Source organism: Schistocerca piceifrons, chromosome 2 (genome assembly GCF_021461385.2).
Source record: "Schistocerca piceifrons isolate TAMUIC-IGC-003096 chromosome 2, iqSchPice1.1, whole genome shotgun sequence".
NCBI classification, from domain to species: domain Eukaryota; kingdom Metazoa; phylum Arthropoda; class Insecta; order Orthoptera; family Acrididae; genus Schistocerca; species Schistocerca piceifrons.
This window is the reverse complement of record NC_060139.1, coordinates 372,279,409-372,296,073: the sequence shown is the minus strand read 5'-3', so window position 1 is coordinate 372,296,073 and position 16,665 is coordinate 372,279,409. Positions and strand designations below refer to the sequence as shown.

Genomic DNA, 16,665 nt, shown 5'->3' with positions numbered 1-16,665 from the left:
GTCAGTTAAAGCTATGAACCCATTTCATGTAATTCCAATGCATACAACTGACATATTTTATTTTAAAGATGCTGCTGAAACATAGTTGTTAGTGCAGGGTTGTATGGTCTCCTAATGAAGCATGATCAGAGTTTGTCATACTTATCCATCTCGAATAGCTATCAAAAATTCTTACTCTGAATCAGAAAAGTCAAAAAATGTCTGTGGATTCAAGGATGAAAGTCCATGGCTGACTTGTGCCAAACTGAACTTCATCTGAAAGACCAGCCATTTTTAACAGATGTAACACACGGAGGCCTATCGACAATGTTGCCATTCCTTCCTCAACAGTACAGGGAGTTCTACAGTGAACCTTATACTGTGTGATCCCAAGAGTGCAGTTGTGTAAGAAACAGTAGTCAATCTTGAAGCATTTTTTCTTGAATTTAATTTTTTTGTTCTTTTCTAAAAATTTATGAGAAATGATGCTTTTTGTAGCCCTGAATTTACACTTGCATCCTAACGTAACCACAACCTCTTGATGTGTAATGTATGCGAGGAAACGATGGTCAGCAACAACAGCCTTTTGATGTGCAATGTATCTCAGAAAATGGTGGTCAGCAACCTGCAGCAGAGTTATTAATCATGCTCACTTTGTTCATGGTGATTAGAACACCTTTAATCCTCTCATCTCAGTGTCCATGTTTCTGTCCCATATAGTGCCACACTCCAGACAAAACATTTGCCAAGCCTTTTCCTTGGACCTTTATCTAATTTGCCATGTAAGAGTCTCCTCTTTCTGTTGAGTGCCTCCTTTGCTATGGCAATTCGAGTTTTCACCTACTGGTGACATCTCAAGTCTTCAGTTATTGTGCTACCGAGATATTTAAATGCGCTTACTTGGCTAATGGTAGATTGTCATGTTTTAATATTGGACAGTCTGCATCTTGTACTGATGACCAAACTCTTTGTTTTTGCTGTGTTTAATTGCATACCATATTCTACACAAGCTTCATTCAGATCTTTCAGCATGTTATTCACTGTCTGCTCACTTTCTGCCACTAATACCATGTCATCAGCAAATCTTATACATTCTATTCTCTTTCCACCAATACATATTCCTCTTTTCCCATCTAAGCTTTTGCAATAATCTCTTCAAGGTATGCGTTAAACAGCAGTGGGGAAAGGCAACAACCTTGTCTAAAACCTCGTCCAATGCTGCTTCCTTCTGACATTTCATTTCCAATCCTTATCCTTACTTTCTGGTGTAAATATAGATTCTGTATCAGTCGTCTCTCTTTCCAATCAACTCCTTTCCTCTTCAAAATATCCATCAGCTTGTTCCACTGAACTCTGTCAACAGCCTTTTCTAAATCTATAAAAACAGCAAAGATTTCTCAACCTTTTTCCACATACCTTTCCCCTATAGTTCTTAACAGGCCAATAGCATCTCTTGTTCCTTTTCCTCTTCTAGATCCGAATTGCTCCTCTGCAATCCCTCTATCCAGCTTGCCATATAGCCTTCTATTCAACGCTCTAAGCAAGACTTTAGCTGCATGAGAAATTAGACTGATGGTCAAATGCTCTTCACATTTTTTAGCATTTCTCTTTTTCTCTATTGGTATCATAACTGTTGCAAGGAAGTCCTCAGGCCATTCTCCTTTGTCATATATCTCGTTACAGAGGTAGACTATTTCTTTTCTTGCCTTGTTTCCCAGACTCTTCAACAGTTCTGCTGGCAAATCATCAATTCCACATGCTTTCCTATTCTTCGTCTCCTTCAGCGCCTTTTCTACTTCTGCTTCCAAGATGGTGAATCCCTTTCCATCTTCCAGCACACATTGCTCCTCTTCAACCTTAATTTCGCTTTGCATTTCATCCCCCTTATACAAACATTCAATATATTCTCGCCATCTGTTCAAAACCTCCTGTGGTTCTTCTGATAGAGTACCATCCGCTCTTTCTATGTCCATGTTATTCCTCTTTCTTTTACTTTCAAAAACTATCTCACTAGCCAGTCTATACATCATTTCATGCTTTGCCTCTTTCTCCATTTTCTCTATTTCATCGCATTTCTGTTTCATCCATTTTTAACTTGCTTCTTCAGTTTCTCTTCTTAATTCATTATTCAGTTTCCTGTACCTCTTTTTGCCTTCTTCAGTTTCTACACTTTTCCACTTTCTCCGCTCTTCCATGTTTTCTGTTAGCCATTCTTTCCTGGTGTTTTGGGATACTCTAATTTCTAGTACTTCTTTGACAGAGTTCATGAGTCCTTCCCTCATTTTTATCCATTTGTCATTAACATTTTCATCAACACTACCTCTTTGCCATTTTCTCATAAATCTGTTCTCCAAATCTGATACCTTTCCTACCTCTTTGAGTCTCTCTCTGTTTGGTCTTTCCTTTGCTTTACCTCTCCAGACTCTCTTCAACTTCACCTGTATTTCTCCCATTACTAGGTTGTGGTCTGAATTTATATCTGCTCCTGGATAAGCTTTAGCATTCTTCAAACAGTTCCTAAACCTTTTTTATCAGGATGTAGTCCAATTGATATCTTTCCCCATTCAAATTTGATATCTATGTGTAATGTCTCCTTTTGTGGTGTTCAAATAATGTGTTACCCACTGATAATGAATTTTCTTTACAGAAACTAAGTAGTCGTTTACCTCTCTCATTTCTTATTCCTAATCCAAATTTTCCTACTGCATCTTCATCTCTTCCTTCACCCACCAATGCATTCCAGTCCCCCATGATGATAAAGCAATATTCTCATAATATTCTTCCACTTCCTCATCTCTATGCTGGCTGGTTAGCATATACACCCGTATTAACACCAAATCTTTTGAACTACCCTTCCGTCGTATCATCATCAGTCTTCCATCAATATATTGTACCTACATTACCTTATTTTTCAACTTTTGCCTTATCAATATTCCTACTCCGTTTTCACCACTCTTGATTTCCCCTGAGTAAAAGAGCTGATAATCCCCACTTTCTATCTCCCCATTCTCTCCCCATCTCTCTTGCGTGCCTCAGCGACACAGACAGCCATACCGTAGGTGCAACCACAATGGATGGATATCTGTTGAGAGGCCAGACAAACATGTGGTTAATGAAGAGGGGCAGCAGCCTTTTCAGCGGTTGCAGGGGCGACAGTCTGGATGACTGGCTGATCTGGCCTTGTAACATTAACCAAAATGGCCTTGCTGTGCTCATACTGCGAACAGCTGAAAGCAAGGGGAAACTACAGCCATAATTTTTCCTGAGGGCATGTAGCTTTACTGTATGGTTAAATGATGATGGCATCCTCTTGGGTAAAATATTCCGGAGGTAAAATAGTCCTCCATTTGGATCTCCGGGTGGGGACTACTCAAGAGGACATCATTATTAGGGGAAAGAAAACTGGCGTTCTACAGATCGGAGCATGGAATGTTGGATCCCTTAATCGGGCAGGTAGGTTAGAAAATTTAAAAAGTTAAAAAGGGAAACTGATAGGTTAAAGTTAGATATAGTGGGAATTGGTGAAGTTCAGTGGCAGCAGGAACAAGACTTCTGGTCAGGTGAATACAGGGTTATGAATACAAAATCAAATATGGGTAATGCAGGAGTAGGTTTAATAATGAATAAAAAAATAAAAACGCAGATAAGCTACTACGAACAGCATAGTGAACGCATTATTGTAGCCAAGATACACACGAAGCCCACTCCTACCACAGTAGCACAAGTTTATATGCCAACTATCTTCGCAGATGATGAAGGGATGTTATTCAGTCTGTGTATTGAGCAATCAGTAAAGGAAACAAAAGAAAAATTTGGATTAGGTATTAAAACCCATGGAGAAGAAATAAAAACTTTGCGGTTTGCCAATGACATTGTAATCCTGTCAGAGTCAGCAAAGAACCTGGAAAAGCAGTTGAATGGAATGGACAGGATGATATAAGATGAACATCAACAAATGCAAAACGAGGATAATGGAATGTAGTCTGGCTGTGGCAAGAAAAGTGTTTCTGAAGAAGGGAAAAAGATGGTTTATCACTTTTACTGTTTAGCTGAATTGAAGAAAAAATTGTAAGGCTCTGCACTTTGACACTAAAGAATCACAAAAATTGAACCAACAATTCTAGGGAGGAAAACTAATGGTATTAAGCTACACTGCCTGGGTTTTGCAGATGATTATGCAATACTTTCTGAAAATCTGACAAACACAGTCATTGAAATAAATCTTCTGGATAAAATAGCAAACAGAACTGGTCTCAAAATTTCAGCTGTAAAAAAAACAAAATTGATGACAAACATTAAAAATGCACCAAAATTCATAGAAACACAAATAAGTAAAACAGAGTGAGTAAGTAAATTCAAATATCTTGGAGAAACTATACAACAAAATAGACTAGAAAAATATGCAGTAAATGTAAGAGTTAACAAAACGATGAGAGCATATGGTTCGACAAAGAATATTTACAAAAGAAAGTATATCTTAAAAAACTGAAACCTGAAACACTAAACCACAGTGGTACAACTAGAATGTTTATATGGATGTGAATACCTAACAATGAACTATAAGCCGGGCACAATAGAGGTACTTGAAAGATACGGGTAGTTAGAAAAATAATGAGTGCAATACAAACTACAAATGGCTGGAAAATGAGAAGTAATGATGAGATCTACAAAAATACAGACAAAATATCAGAAGTAATGGCTAAAAGAAGATTAATCTTTTTTGTACACCTTTACTGAATGTATGAGAGAACAGGCTCATGAAACAAATATTCCTGCATTTCTGGAAGAAGGAATCGTCAATAGCACAGATTACAGAAATAAAAAAAAGGAGAGTAACAACTTAATGAATCAGAAACGACAGGAGAATTTTTAAGCATAAAACATTAAATTTAGAAGGCTTTAAATGTAGAAGAAACAAGAAATCAAGAACAACATGTAAAGAAGAAAGGAAATGCGAACATGAGGAGAAGATGAAAGAGTACTGGAAAAACAGAAAACAACAAGAAAAGAAGTGCAACTGAAGTTGTTACGTTTATCTTAGTTGGTCAATAAGAAAATTTAAAAAAAAAATAATAAATAAAAAAATTAACTGAACCTTCACAATGTGTTCTATTTTGGAAACCACTCAGAATAGGGTATATGACCATATGAAATGTTTTGCTTCATTGCATTGTCGAAGCGTAGCAAGATCCCAGAGTTACTCTACAGAATAAACAATAGTAATGCCAATATTATATCAGGTAACGGAAGCTGGTCGAAACCAGACTAAATAGCAGTGAAAATTTGAACTCAGATTAGAAAATGTTTAGGAAGGATAGGACTGACGCTATGGGAGGTGATGTGTTCATTGCAGTTAAAAGCTGCTTAAATGCAGTTGAGATCAATACTGGGTCGGGCTGTGAAATAGCCTGGATAAAGTTGCCAATCATACAAGGAGTGACCATTGTATTAGGATGTTTTTATAGACCACCAGCATCCACAACAAATGTCACAGAATGTGCCAGGGAAAGTCTTGAGTACATAGGAAATGAATATCCAAATTATCCATTAGTCATAGGTGGAGGCTTTAATCTCAGTGTCCATTGACTGGGAAAATTACACATTTATCACAGGGGGCAGAAGCAAAGACTCGTGTGAAGTTATTCTAGGAGCGCTCTTAACATACAACCTTGAGCAATTTGTTAGAAAACTAACTCGAGATGGGAACATATTAGATATCTTGGTGACAAACAGACCTGATCTTTTTGAGGAAGTTTATCTAGAAAAAGGTACTAGCAACCATAATGTCGTCGTGGCTTCTATGTCAGGGGAAGCTGCAAAAAAAAAAAGTGTAGAGTTTTCTTGTTTGGGAAAGCAAATAAAAGTGCCATTAATGGATATCTTCATAGTCAGCTCCTAGCATTCACCGCGGGACACAAAGATAATGAGTATCTTTGGTCGGAATTTAAAGGTATTGTCCACCACATGCTAGAGAAATATGTGCCTAGCAAAAATATAGGGGAGGGAAAGGATCCACCTTGGTTCAACGAACATATTAGGAAGTTCCTGAGAAAGCAGAGAATTTTGAACAGTTGTTTTAAATGTAGTCAATGCTCCACTGACAAACAGAAATTATGCGAAATGAAAGCAGCTGTCAAGAGGTCAATGAGAGATTCTTTTAAGGTATTTGAAAGCAATATTTTATCTGAAGATTCTAAAAATAAGCCCAAAAAAATTTTGGTCGTACATAAAATCTATGAATGCTACAAATAATTCAATACCTTCTCTTGCTGACAGTATGGGTAATGTAACAGATGATGTCAAACAGAAGGCCGAAATTCTAAACCTAGCTTTCAAAAATTTGTTTAAAGTACAGGACTGCAGCACCATTCCCCTTTCAATTATCGAACAAATGCAAGGATGGCTGACATAATGTTTAGTGTATCTAGAATTGTAGAGCAGTTAAGATCCTTAGATGCCACAAAGGCATCTGACCCAGACGGTATCCCCGTAAGATTTTATGTTGACTATGCTACAAATATAGCACCACTCTTATCCATCATCTACCAGAGATTATTGGAACAGTGGAAAGTTCCATGGGATTGGAAGAAGGCCCAGGTCATAGCAATCTATAAAAAGGGTAGAAAATCGGATGCACATAATTACCGGCCAATTTCACCGATATCGATTTGTTGTAGAATCATGACACATATTTTGTGTTCAGACATAATGACCTTTCTGGACTCCAGATATCGGCACCCAGGGCGATGACATATTCCTCGACTTTCAAAAGGCGTTCGACTCAGTTCTGCACTGTCGCTTGCTCCAAAAAGAGCGCGCCTACGGTCTATGGTTGGATAGAAAGTTTTCTAACAGGCAGAGAGCAGTATGTCGTCCTGGATGGGGAGACTTCAATAGAACCAAGCATAACATCAGGTGTGTCGCAGGGCAGCGTAATAGGTCCACTGCTTTTTACGATTTACATAAGTGATCTGGTTGATGGTACTGACAGCGGCATTAGACTGTTTGCTGATGATGCTGTAGCCTACAGGAAAGTAGTACCACAGGAAAGTTGTGAACAATCACTGAGGATTTGCAGAAAATAAATGCATGGTGTAATGACTGGCAACTATCTCTCAATATTAGTAAGTGTAACCTACTGCATATAACAAAGCGAAAATCCCCATTAATGTATGAGTACAAAACAAATGCCCAGTCTTTGAAAGCGGTAACATCTGTCAAGTATCTGGGTGTGACTATTCGAAATGATCTCAAATGGAACGATCAGATCACAGAAGTAACGGGTAAGGCAAACTCTAGATTGCGATTGATTGGTAGCACTTTGCAGTACTTCAGCAAAGGAAATTGCTTACAATACTTAAGTTCCTCCAGTCTTCTTCGTCTGTATTGGACCCTTACTAGTTGGGTCTGATTCAAGAGATTGAGATGGTCCAAAGAAGAGTGGCTAGATTCATGACTGGTACATTTAGCCATAGCAAGAGCACTACAAACCTCATATAAAATGTGAAGTGGGACACACTTGCAAATAGACGACGTGCTAAATGGAAGGGGCTCCTCACTAAATTCTAAAACCCGATCTTCGCTGAGGATGTAGAACATATATTATTACCACCATCTTTCAAATCGCGCAATGATCACCACTGAAAGATAACGGAAATTAGAGCTTGTACTGAGGCATTCAGTCAGTCATTTTTCCCTCACGTAATCCGCGAATGGAACAGAGTGGAAAAATATGACTTTGGTGCGAATAGTGTCCTCTGCCACACACCGCTTGGTAGCTAGCGGAGTATATATGTAGATGTAGATATGATCATTCCAAATCGACACAACATGGTATCCAGGCAGGAGTACCCCAAGGAAGCATCCTAGGGCCCTTACTGTTTAACCACTACATTAACGACCTCCCAGTTACACACAACACGATGGTGGCAATCTACGTGGATGACACCGCCATCCTTGCCCAAGATTGGAAGCCATCTAACATTAACTCACGATACAGACTGCACTCAGAACGGCGGAGCCTTGGCTGGTGAAATGGCGTGTTAGAGTAAACGCCGACAAATGCGAAGCCATTCTGTTCACTAGAAGACCGAAGCAACTGCGCAAACATCAGCACTGCAACCCAATAACACTACACACACGCCCAATACGTTTCCGCGAGAAGGTCAAATACCTCGGTATCTGGCTGGACAGGAAACTACTCTGGGGGGACCACATCCAACACGTGACCAACAAAGCAAACGCGAGGCTCAAACAACTCTACCCTATGCTTAACAGGCATAGCACACTGAATAGGAAGGTGTCTAGGTCCATGTACATGACACTTATTCAACCCCTGATGATGTACGCAGCCCCTGTCTGGGGATATGCTGCGCCTACTCGCCTGTGCCGTCTGCAGCTCATACAGATCAAAGTACTCAAAATCATAAGCAACGCTCCGCGCTACACACGCATCACGGACCTTCACCGGAAATACCAGCTAGATACCATCTTGCAGGTATTCCAAAAACTCTCCACACGAATGTACAATAACACGAGACACTCGCGCAACCCGTTTATCCTTTCTCTGGGTAACTACGACCACAACCATAGATGGAAGCATAACAGACCAAAGACACTATTGGCTAGGAACTAAACATCTATGGTCCATAGCACGCTAACACGGCAGTATTGGCGAGCCCCTGCAACACAGCTACTACTGGTAACCCCAGATGCTCAACCAGCCAAAAAACAGGCAACCGCAGGGAAACTGTACTATACACAGCACGCAAACTAACCACACACACCCCCTACACTGTCTGTGAGTCAATCTATGACCGATCGCCCACTAATGTACAACGACCTTGAATTGTTGCAGGGACGCAGCAACTGCAGCAAGCCCCGCAACGAGCTCCAGCAACGACAAAGGTAACAATGCACGATACCTCGCACTAACATAACCACACCTTGCTTGCACTGTCGCAGAGGTTTTTTTACCTTGGCGCCTGCCTTGGAACTTTTTTTCCTCTGCCCTTACAACCGCTACCCTTCTATCGCTTTCATCCACTTTCTATCTCCTGATGGACCATGTTAATGAGTAATCTTACCCAGGCACATATATAACACCACAGCCCGCATCCTGTGACTCCTGATTCAAAAACAAACATGTTATACGGAGGTGAAAGTAGAACTTTTGGTTTGGTCACCACGTTGGTGTGGGCGTGGAGGGGCCCCATCCTTTATTATTAAGAAAAAAAGATCATTTACATCATATCCCTATATATTGACCATTCCTCCTGGGACACCATGTATAAGATAGCTTTTTCTTGTTGTTCTGATCATTAGATTACCACAAACAATAAAAAAAACTCTATATCAATCGATTTTAATATGTTCTGATCTTTGCACGAGGATGGAAAACCACAAAACGTATTTAGTTGTGAAAGACCAGCTGTTAAATAACAGACGTAGCAGGAATTTGTGTGTGTGTGTGTGTGTGTGTGTGTGTGTGTGTGTGTGTGTGTGTGTGTGTGTGTGTCATTTATAGTCAAGCATCAAGAATGCCTGCTGGTAATGATACTCTATTAATTTATATAATTCAACCTGTTCTCACAAGGCTTAGAACAACTGTACATGTTTATGAATTAATAACATGCCTGTGCTGTATGTGGGCAAGCGAAAAAATAAAATAAAATAAAATAAAATCTGCTGCAGATGTAGACATCAGAACGTTCAAACACATTTATGAATTAGAAAACTAAATAGAAAAATAATAATGACAAGAAATGCGAATAAACTACAGTTCTGAATTTTTTGTGAAAAGTAGACACTATCAATCTGTTCATGATACATCAACCCTATGTAAAACTAAGTGTTTCAGATCGAAAGCCAATACAATTAATAAAATGGCTTACTGATTTTTATAAAGAACATGCTTAAAGTAACTTGAAAAGTGTAAATAGAGACTTCACTACAGATGAAACTAAAATCAATCACAACTAGGCAAGAGGAATGTGCTGCAATTAAGTAATGGGTACGATGGACTAAAAGTTCCAGTTGGCACGGTAAGTGACATAGTGCTTCACGTTAGATCAGTAGAAACTGGCTTTATTCTCCAAAGTTGATTTTTAAGGTGCTGTAGAAACTGGCTTTATTCTCCAGAATTAGCAAACTACAAATTCTGAAGATTACCATTCTCATATCTCATACAATGTCTTTGAAAACTGTTGTTGCTGTGTATTCTTGCATGTTTGATTATAGTTGTGGATAACGTGATCAACTACTCTGCACAAGTGAACTAAGCTCCAACTGGGAACATCAAAAAGACAGACATTATTGCCGAGTTTGCCTCATACAGAATACCTCTTGGTTTGTCACAGACCAGAGGAGAGTTTTTTAACCATTCAAACAGTGTTCATACAGACACTACAAAAAATATATAGAAGTCACCAGTTATGTGGTGACTAGTTCATTTAATGACAATTTTGATGTAATCATCATCAGATAATCAAAATATGAATAGGATTCACATGCAAGTAGTATGGGGTCATGTAATTTAGGCACATGCAAATATGACATGGGACGTGTTATCTTGATGTAATTTACATGACTCCATACTACTCGTATATTGGTCCAGTTCATATTTTGATTATCTGATGATGATTATATCAACCTGTGTCATTAAATAAATCAGTCACCACAAACTTGTGCCTCCTATATATCTTTTTTAGTACCCATATTAGCACAAGTTCAATGGGTACTTGACTTCACGTCACTGTTAATTCAGAAGAGAACAGCGGGTTCTTCTCACTGCCCACGAACTAGCATACCAAATTTATTGATGAAATTTTGAATCGGTATGGGCACTGTGTTGTTTGACTACCACCATAATAGTGTCATTGTAGCCCAACAAAGCGAGTATGGATTCGTGTACAGTCATACATAGTGGAGAATAATAATACATTCCAAACTGCAAAATGCTGAGAGGCACAAACGAAGCAATAGACACTACCTCAACACCTGCATGGGCAGCTTGCATAAGACACACAGAAAACTGTAGAATAAAGATTACCACAGAAAAATTAGGAGGAGCATGATCATGGATCATATTAATAGAAATCTTGGCGAGTGCGAGTCATCTGTGTCAGAAAGTGATGATGACAGGTTGGCTCTAATAGCATGAAATACCTAAGTGTTAATGGCTGTTACTTAATGGCTTTGTTTGCACGACTATATCTGCTGTTGCGTTAAGCAAAGAACTTAAAATAATGCAGTCTTCTTTGTAAGACTCATTTCATTTTACACAAACACACGATGCAAACACAGAATGCACTAGATATCACAAGCAGGTTGGACAAAAAAACGAATCAGACATTAGTAGCTCATTAAACAATCTGTTTCTGATATCACAAAGTTTTGCAGCTTGAAAATGCTTTAAATATATGCAGTCACTATGGGTACCTAAAGTGCTGGATGTAAAAAGTTGTTTAGCCCATCCCTTTTGTGCTCATTCAGCAAGAGATTCACCTTAAGCAGATATAGAAACAACATTTTGATCAAATAATTACTGAAAAACTCAAACAACAGAAGTTAATTACACTCCTCAACACATAATATGCACAACTTCATGTTATTTTGATGTACTACAGTGTTGACAATGATGTTTGGTTTGTGGGGCACTCAACTGTGCGGTCACCAGCACGTGTACCAAGTCCCAAGTTTTACACAAATTATGATGATGATGAAATGATGAGGACAACATGAACACCCAGTCCCCAGGCGGAGAAAATCCCCAACCCGTCCAGGAATGCATTACAGTGGTAAATTTGTGTTTACATCAGTTTTCTACATCTGTCTGTTTTTCATACCTCTTAAATTATTGTAAACACAACCAATAACAAAAATGTATATTAACTGCCTACACACTCTGGTAAAAGGCTCAAAGATAAACAAGCAGAAACCCAAACAAGTTCATTTTCTTTATAACAATCCACTATCCAAGCATAAGCTGCTTTGTTAACCAAAAGCAATGCAAAGGTAGAGAAACCATCACCATATTAAAGCGCACACAAAAAGAAGCAATTTCAACAACTTTAAACATATACAAACCATACAACCCCAGTGCCATGTAGCACATTAGGTAAAAAGAAAACAAGCTTTTCACTATGTGATCTGAGGCCTTCCCAGCGAGTGCGCTGTATCCGAGGTTCTCGGGTGTCCAGCAGGATTCGATCGTCGAAGTTCCATGATATTTCAGTGAATAACCGTTCTGCCATCATCAGGTGGTGCTGATGGAATGATCTGTCTGCGCTGTGTCCATGGTATTTATGTCCGCAGGGTCCCGAGTCGTACCCGGCGCGGACGGCCGGTGGAGCGGAGTGCCGCGTGGTGGGAGATGGGAAAGGGGGGGGTTAGCTGCAGCCAGGCCCGGTGGTAGGCGCAGTTCATCTCCGTCCTCCGTGGTGGAAGGATCTCACGTCCGCTCACGCCGTTGCTCTTTGATGGTGTTTAACAATGGTTTCCAGGCCTTGCTAAGTTGAAACCCGATGTCCCTGTTGATGAGGTTATCTCTTACACAAATTTCTATGGCCTCCTTGTAGGTACTGTCCCAGTAGGCACTTGTGGCTGGCAGGATTTTTATCTCTTTGAATCTCGCTGTGTGTCCAGTTTCAATGCAGTGTCCTCCTAGGGCCGAATGGCTGGGTTGGCGAAAGTGGGTGTGACATTCGTGTTCCTTGCATCGGTCCTCAACCGTGCGAACTGTTAGGCCGATGTAGGATTTGCCACAGTCGCACGGGATTTTGTATACGCCCGCTTTCTTAAGGCCTACGTCATCTTTTGCCGTTCCTAGTAGGTCACGAATCTTTGCTGGTGGTCGGAAGACTGTGTCAGTCTTGTGTCGCCTTAACAGTCTCCCTATTTTTGACGACACATTGCCAGCAAACGGCAGAAAGGCCCGAGCTTGCTTCTCTTCTTCGGGTTGTTCTTCATCTCGGTTCTTGCTGCACTGCTGGATTTGGCGGTTGCCATACCCATTCTTGCAGAACACGGTCTCCAGGTGTTTGAGTTCTGTTGGCAAGTTCTGTTCATCAGAGATCGAGTGTACTCTATGTACCAAGGTGTTGAGCATTCCATTAAGCTGCACCGGATGGTGGCAGCTGGAGGCATGTAGGTACAGGTCACAGTGTGTACCGCAAGCCTACACACAGTGTACTCTATGTACCAAGGTCTTGAGCATTCCATTAAGCTGCACCGGATGGTGGCAGCTGGAGGCATGTAGGTACAGGTCACTGTGTGTAGGCTTGCGGTACACACTGTGACCCAGTGAGCCATCAGACATACATTCCACTAGGACATCAAGAAAGGGTAGTTTTCCATCTTTCTCAGTCTCCATGGTGAACTGAATGTTACTGTGGACCGAATTTAGATGTTGTAGAAAGTATCCGTAGCTGTTCTTGTCCATGTGGCCAGATGATGAACTTGTCATCCACGTAGCGAAAGAAGCATACAGGTTTCAGTTTGGCAGCTTCCAGTGCTTTCTCTTCGAAATTCTCCATGAACAGGTAGGCCACCACTGGGGAGAGCGGGCTCCCCATGGCTACTCCGTCAGTCTGCTCGTAGTATTGACCATTGAAGACAAAGTACATGATGTTAACATGTGCCTGAACAGTTGTGTCAGGTCAGGCCCGAATTTCTCACTGATTAAGTAGAGAGAATATTCCAGCGGGACACGTGCGAGTAATGAAACGACATCGAAGCTGACCATGATGTCGGATTCTTGTACTGTCATCTCCTTCAGGCAGCCAATGAAGTCCGTCAGGTTCCGGATATGGTGCGCACATTTCCCCACATGGGGTCTTAGCATACCCACCGAGTGCTGTGCCAAAAGATACGTTGGTACCCCTATGTTGCTGACTATGGGTCGCATCCCTTCTTTGTGCATTTTTGGGGGACCATATATCCTCGGAGCTACCGCTGAATATTGGCAAAGTCTTTTGATGTCCTTGTCCTCAAGTGCGCCATTTTTCAGCAAGGGTGGCAGTGCTTTGTTGTATCTTCCTGGTCGGGCCTGTGTTGATTTTCCGATATGCTGGATCGTCTAGCAATTGCAGCATCTTCTGTTCATAGTCGCATCTCTCAAAGATGACTGTGGCATTTCCTTTGTCGACAGGAAGAACGATTATCTCCTTATTGTCTCTGAGGGCTCGTAGTGCTGCTCTTTCTGCTCCCGAGATGTTGCTTCTGGCCAGTGTTGCCCTTGAAACAATCCGGCAAGTTTCCCTTCTGATTTCTTCTGCTTTGTCATCTGGTAAGCCACAGACTGCCAGTTCTACTGAAGAGATTATTTCACTGAACGGCAGAGATGCAGGTGTCGGTGCGAAATTGAGTCCTTTTTCAAGTACAGCTGTAGCTGTGTCGTCGAGTGGTTTACCCATGAGATTAATCACGGACCGTCTAGTGGGCACTATATCATTTTTCGGTTTTCGATTTGCCAGGTAGTCATGCAAACTTGGTGATCTGCTTCTCCGTGGATTTCCGGTGGGTCCAGTCTGCCTGGGCCCAGGTAACACCGTCCATCCATTCCCAGGAGTGATCTTGGAGTACGAAGGATAATCGTAGGTGAAGATGCAGCAGCTCCTTGGCGTTCTTGTCGAGTAGTAGACGGGTGTAGCGAATCCTCTCCCTGACCAGGGCCAGACTGGCTCTTCGCTTAAGCCTCAGATCACATATTACCAACCTCTACGGGGAGAATATGTACCAACTGGTGAAGAAACTGGAAGCTTCAAAACCAGAAAGGACGTCTGCTGAGTTCTCTCACCTTTTTACTAAGGTGTAGGGATGAAAACACCATACCTACTTTGGCCAAAATGATGCATCACGTATGCACGCCTGCAGCAAATTGTATTAAGCGAAGAGCCAGTCTGGCCCTGGTCAGGGCCAGACTGGCCGCTGACATAAATACCACGGACACAGCGCAGACAGATCATTCCATCAGCACCACCTGATGATGGCAGAACAGTTATTCGCCGAAATATCGTGGAACTTTGATGATCGGATCCGGCTGGACACCTGAGAACCTTGGATACAGCTTTTCAATAGTTACAGTTATAACAGAAAATAGACTGTAACGATACAAAATTGCCCCAACATATTTAGTCGCCAGAACAGATTGTTTCAGCTAATAATAAACTTGGGCTAAGAGAATAATTCTCCAAACTAGTATGGTAATTTCATTGGTTGAAATGGAGCAAACATACATTCCTACAGTCACAGTGATAAATGTTTACTTTTTTTATTTTACTTTTGACCCAACTTAAAATGATGAAGAAACAGATTAAAATTTAAATCATCAATATGGGCCAAAGAATATGTTCTAGCATATTCTAAGGTAATAAATAACATGAAATATTTGGAGAAATTGGGAACTACAATCAGCACTCTCTGCACTTCTACATCTGAAGTCACTATGCAACTTACACATCTCATAGTGAACTAGTCAAGAAATCTAAACCTGTTACAAAACATGAATTTAATTACAACAGGCTTATTTAATGTTACTGCTGGTTAACACACACACACACACACACACACACACACACACACACACACACACACACACACACACTGCTGGTTGCACACTGTTGACAGAATGGGGCTCACCGTGACTTGTCGGGCATCAGGTCTTGGGTGAAGGGTAGTCGAGAGCGAGAAAATCCTGTTCGTGAGCGAACAGGACTTGAGTTGAGCCTCTCATCAACTGTAGAATTTGAACCAGATTGAGATGTTCGACACCTAAACACAATCGCAATTATTTATCTCATAATCAACTTCATTTTCTCTCTTTTTAATCAACATATAATTCAACTGGCACTATACAGTAGCAAAATGTTGAGAGTTGTGCAATAGAATTTTTTTACAAATTAGCTGTGTATACAGAAAAACCACCCACCTCTACCAATAACGGTTAACAGAATTAGTAATATTCACCAGTACCACGAGTAGTGAGCTCGGTAATGTGAAACTGCGTATTAAAATACAATGCACATGCTGAACCATAGCACAACTACACAGCTGACAGACCCGCCACATTAAGCGATGATTGCAACCTACACAGGGCATGCAAGACAATCATAGCACAGTGTAAATCTGCACCTGCAAGAAAGGCTACCTGTTATTTCAATCTGTAATACCAGCACACATGCTTCATACAACTCATACAGCACTTGTATTCACTAGAAAAAAGAAATCTGTTGGAGACAGAGATATCAATCATAACAGTCATCTTTTTAAATATTTTAATCAACGTGCAGTTTTATCAGGTAACACTCAGCTCTACATCTGACAAATGAGATGAATATGAAAACAGTGATCAGCTTTGAAAAACATTGTGGCAAGGCTTGTTACAAAAATTACAAACATGATAAACAAATACTGTGATGCTTTTCTTCACTTATTTGCTGTTTTATCATTACAAACCAAATCGATCAGTTCCTACAACATACAAAATTAGTAAGTGCTCCTTAGAAATTGAAAATTGAATGGTGTCACAAATACATGAAACAGCTGCACATGTGAAACATGATAGGAAACAGACAAAAATATGAAGTTTGCTACTCAAGCTTGTCAAACTTAAGATTCAAAAGCTTGCCCAATGTTTATGGCTACCCCCCCCCCCCCCACCCCCACCCCCCAATTATTTAACTGTTT

At 40.6% G+C, this 16,665-nt stretch overlaps 1 protein-coding gene across 4 annotated transcripts in view; it reads right to left on the bottom strand.

Moving 5' to 3' along the window:
• Positions 1-16,665, bottom strand: part of LOC124777540 (dual specificity mitogen-activated protein kinase kinase 4-like) — a 135,342-nt gene that overhangs the window by 58,800 nt on the left and 59,877 nt on the right. For 2 of the 4 annotated variants that reach the window (XM_047252993.1, XM_047252994.1), the window contains one exon: positions 15,619-15,750. The exons of the other annotated variants lie outside the window; for them this stretch is intronic. In XM_047252993.1, the coding sequence (XP_047108949.1) occupies positions 15,619-15,750 (132 nt within the window). The remainder of the gene's footprint in view (positions 1-15,618; positions 15,751-16,665) is intronic. 4 annotated transcript variants of the gene reach the window in all.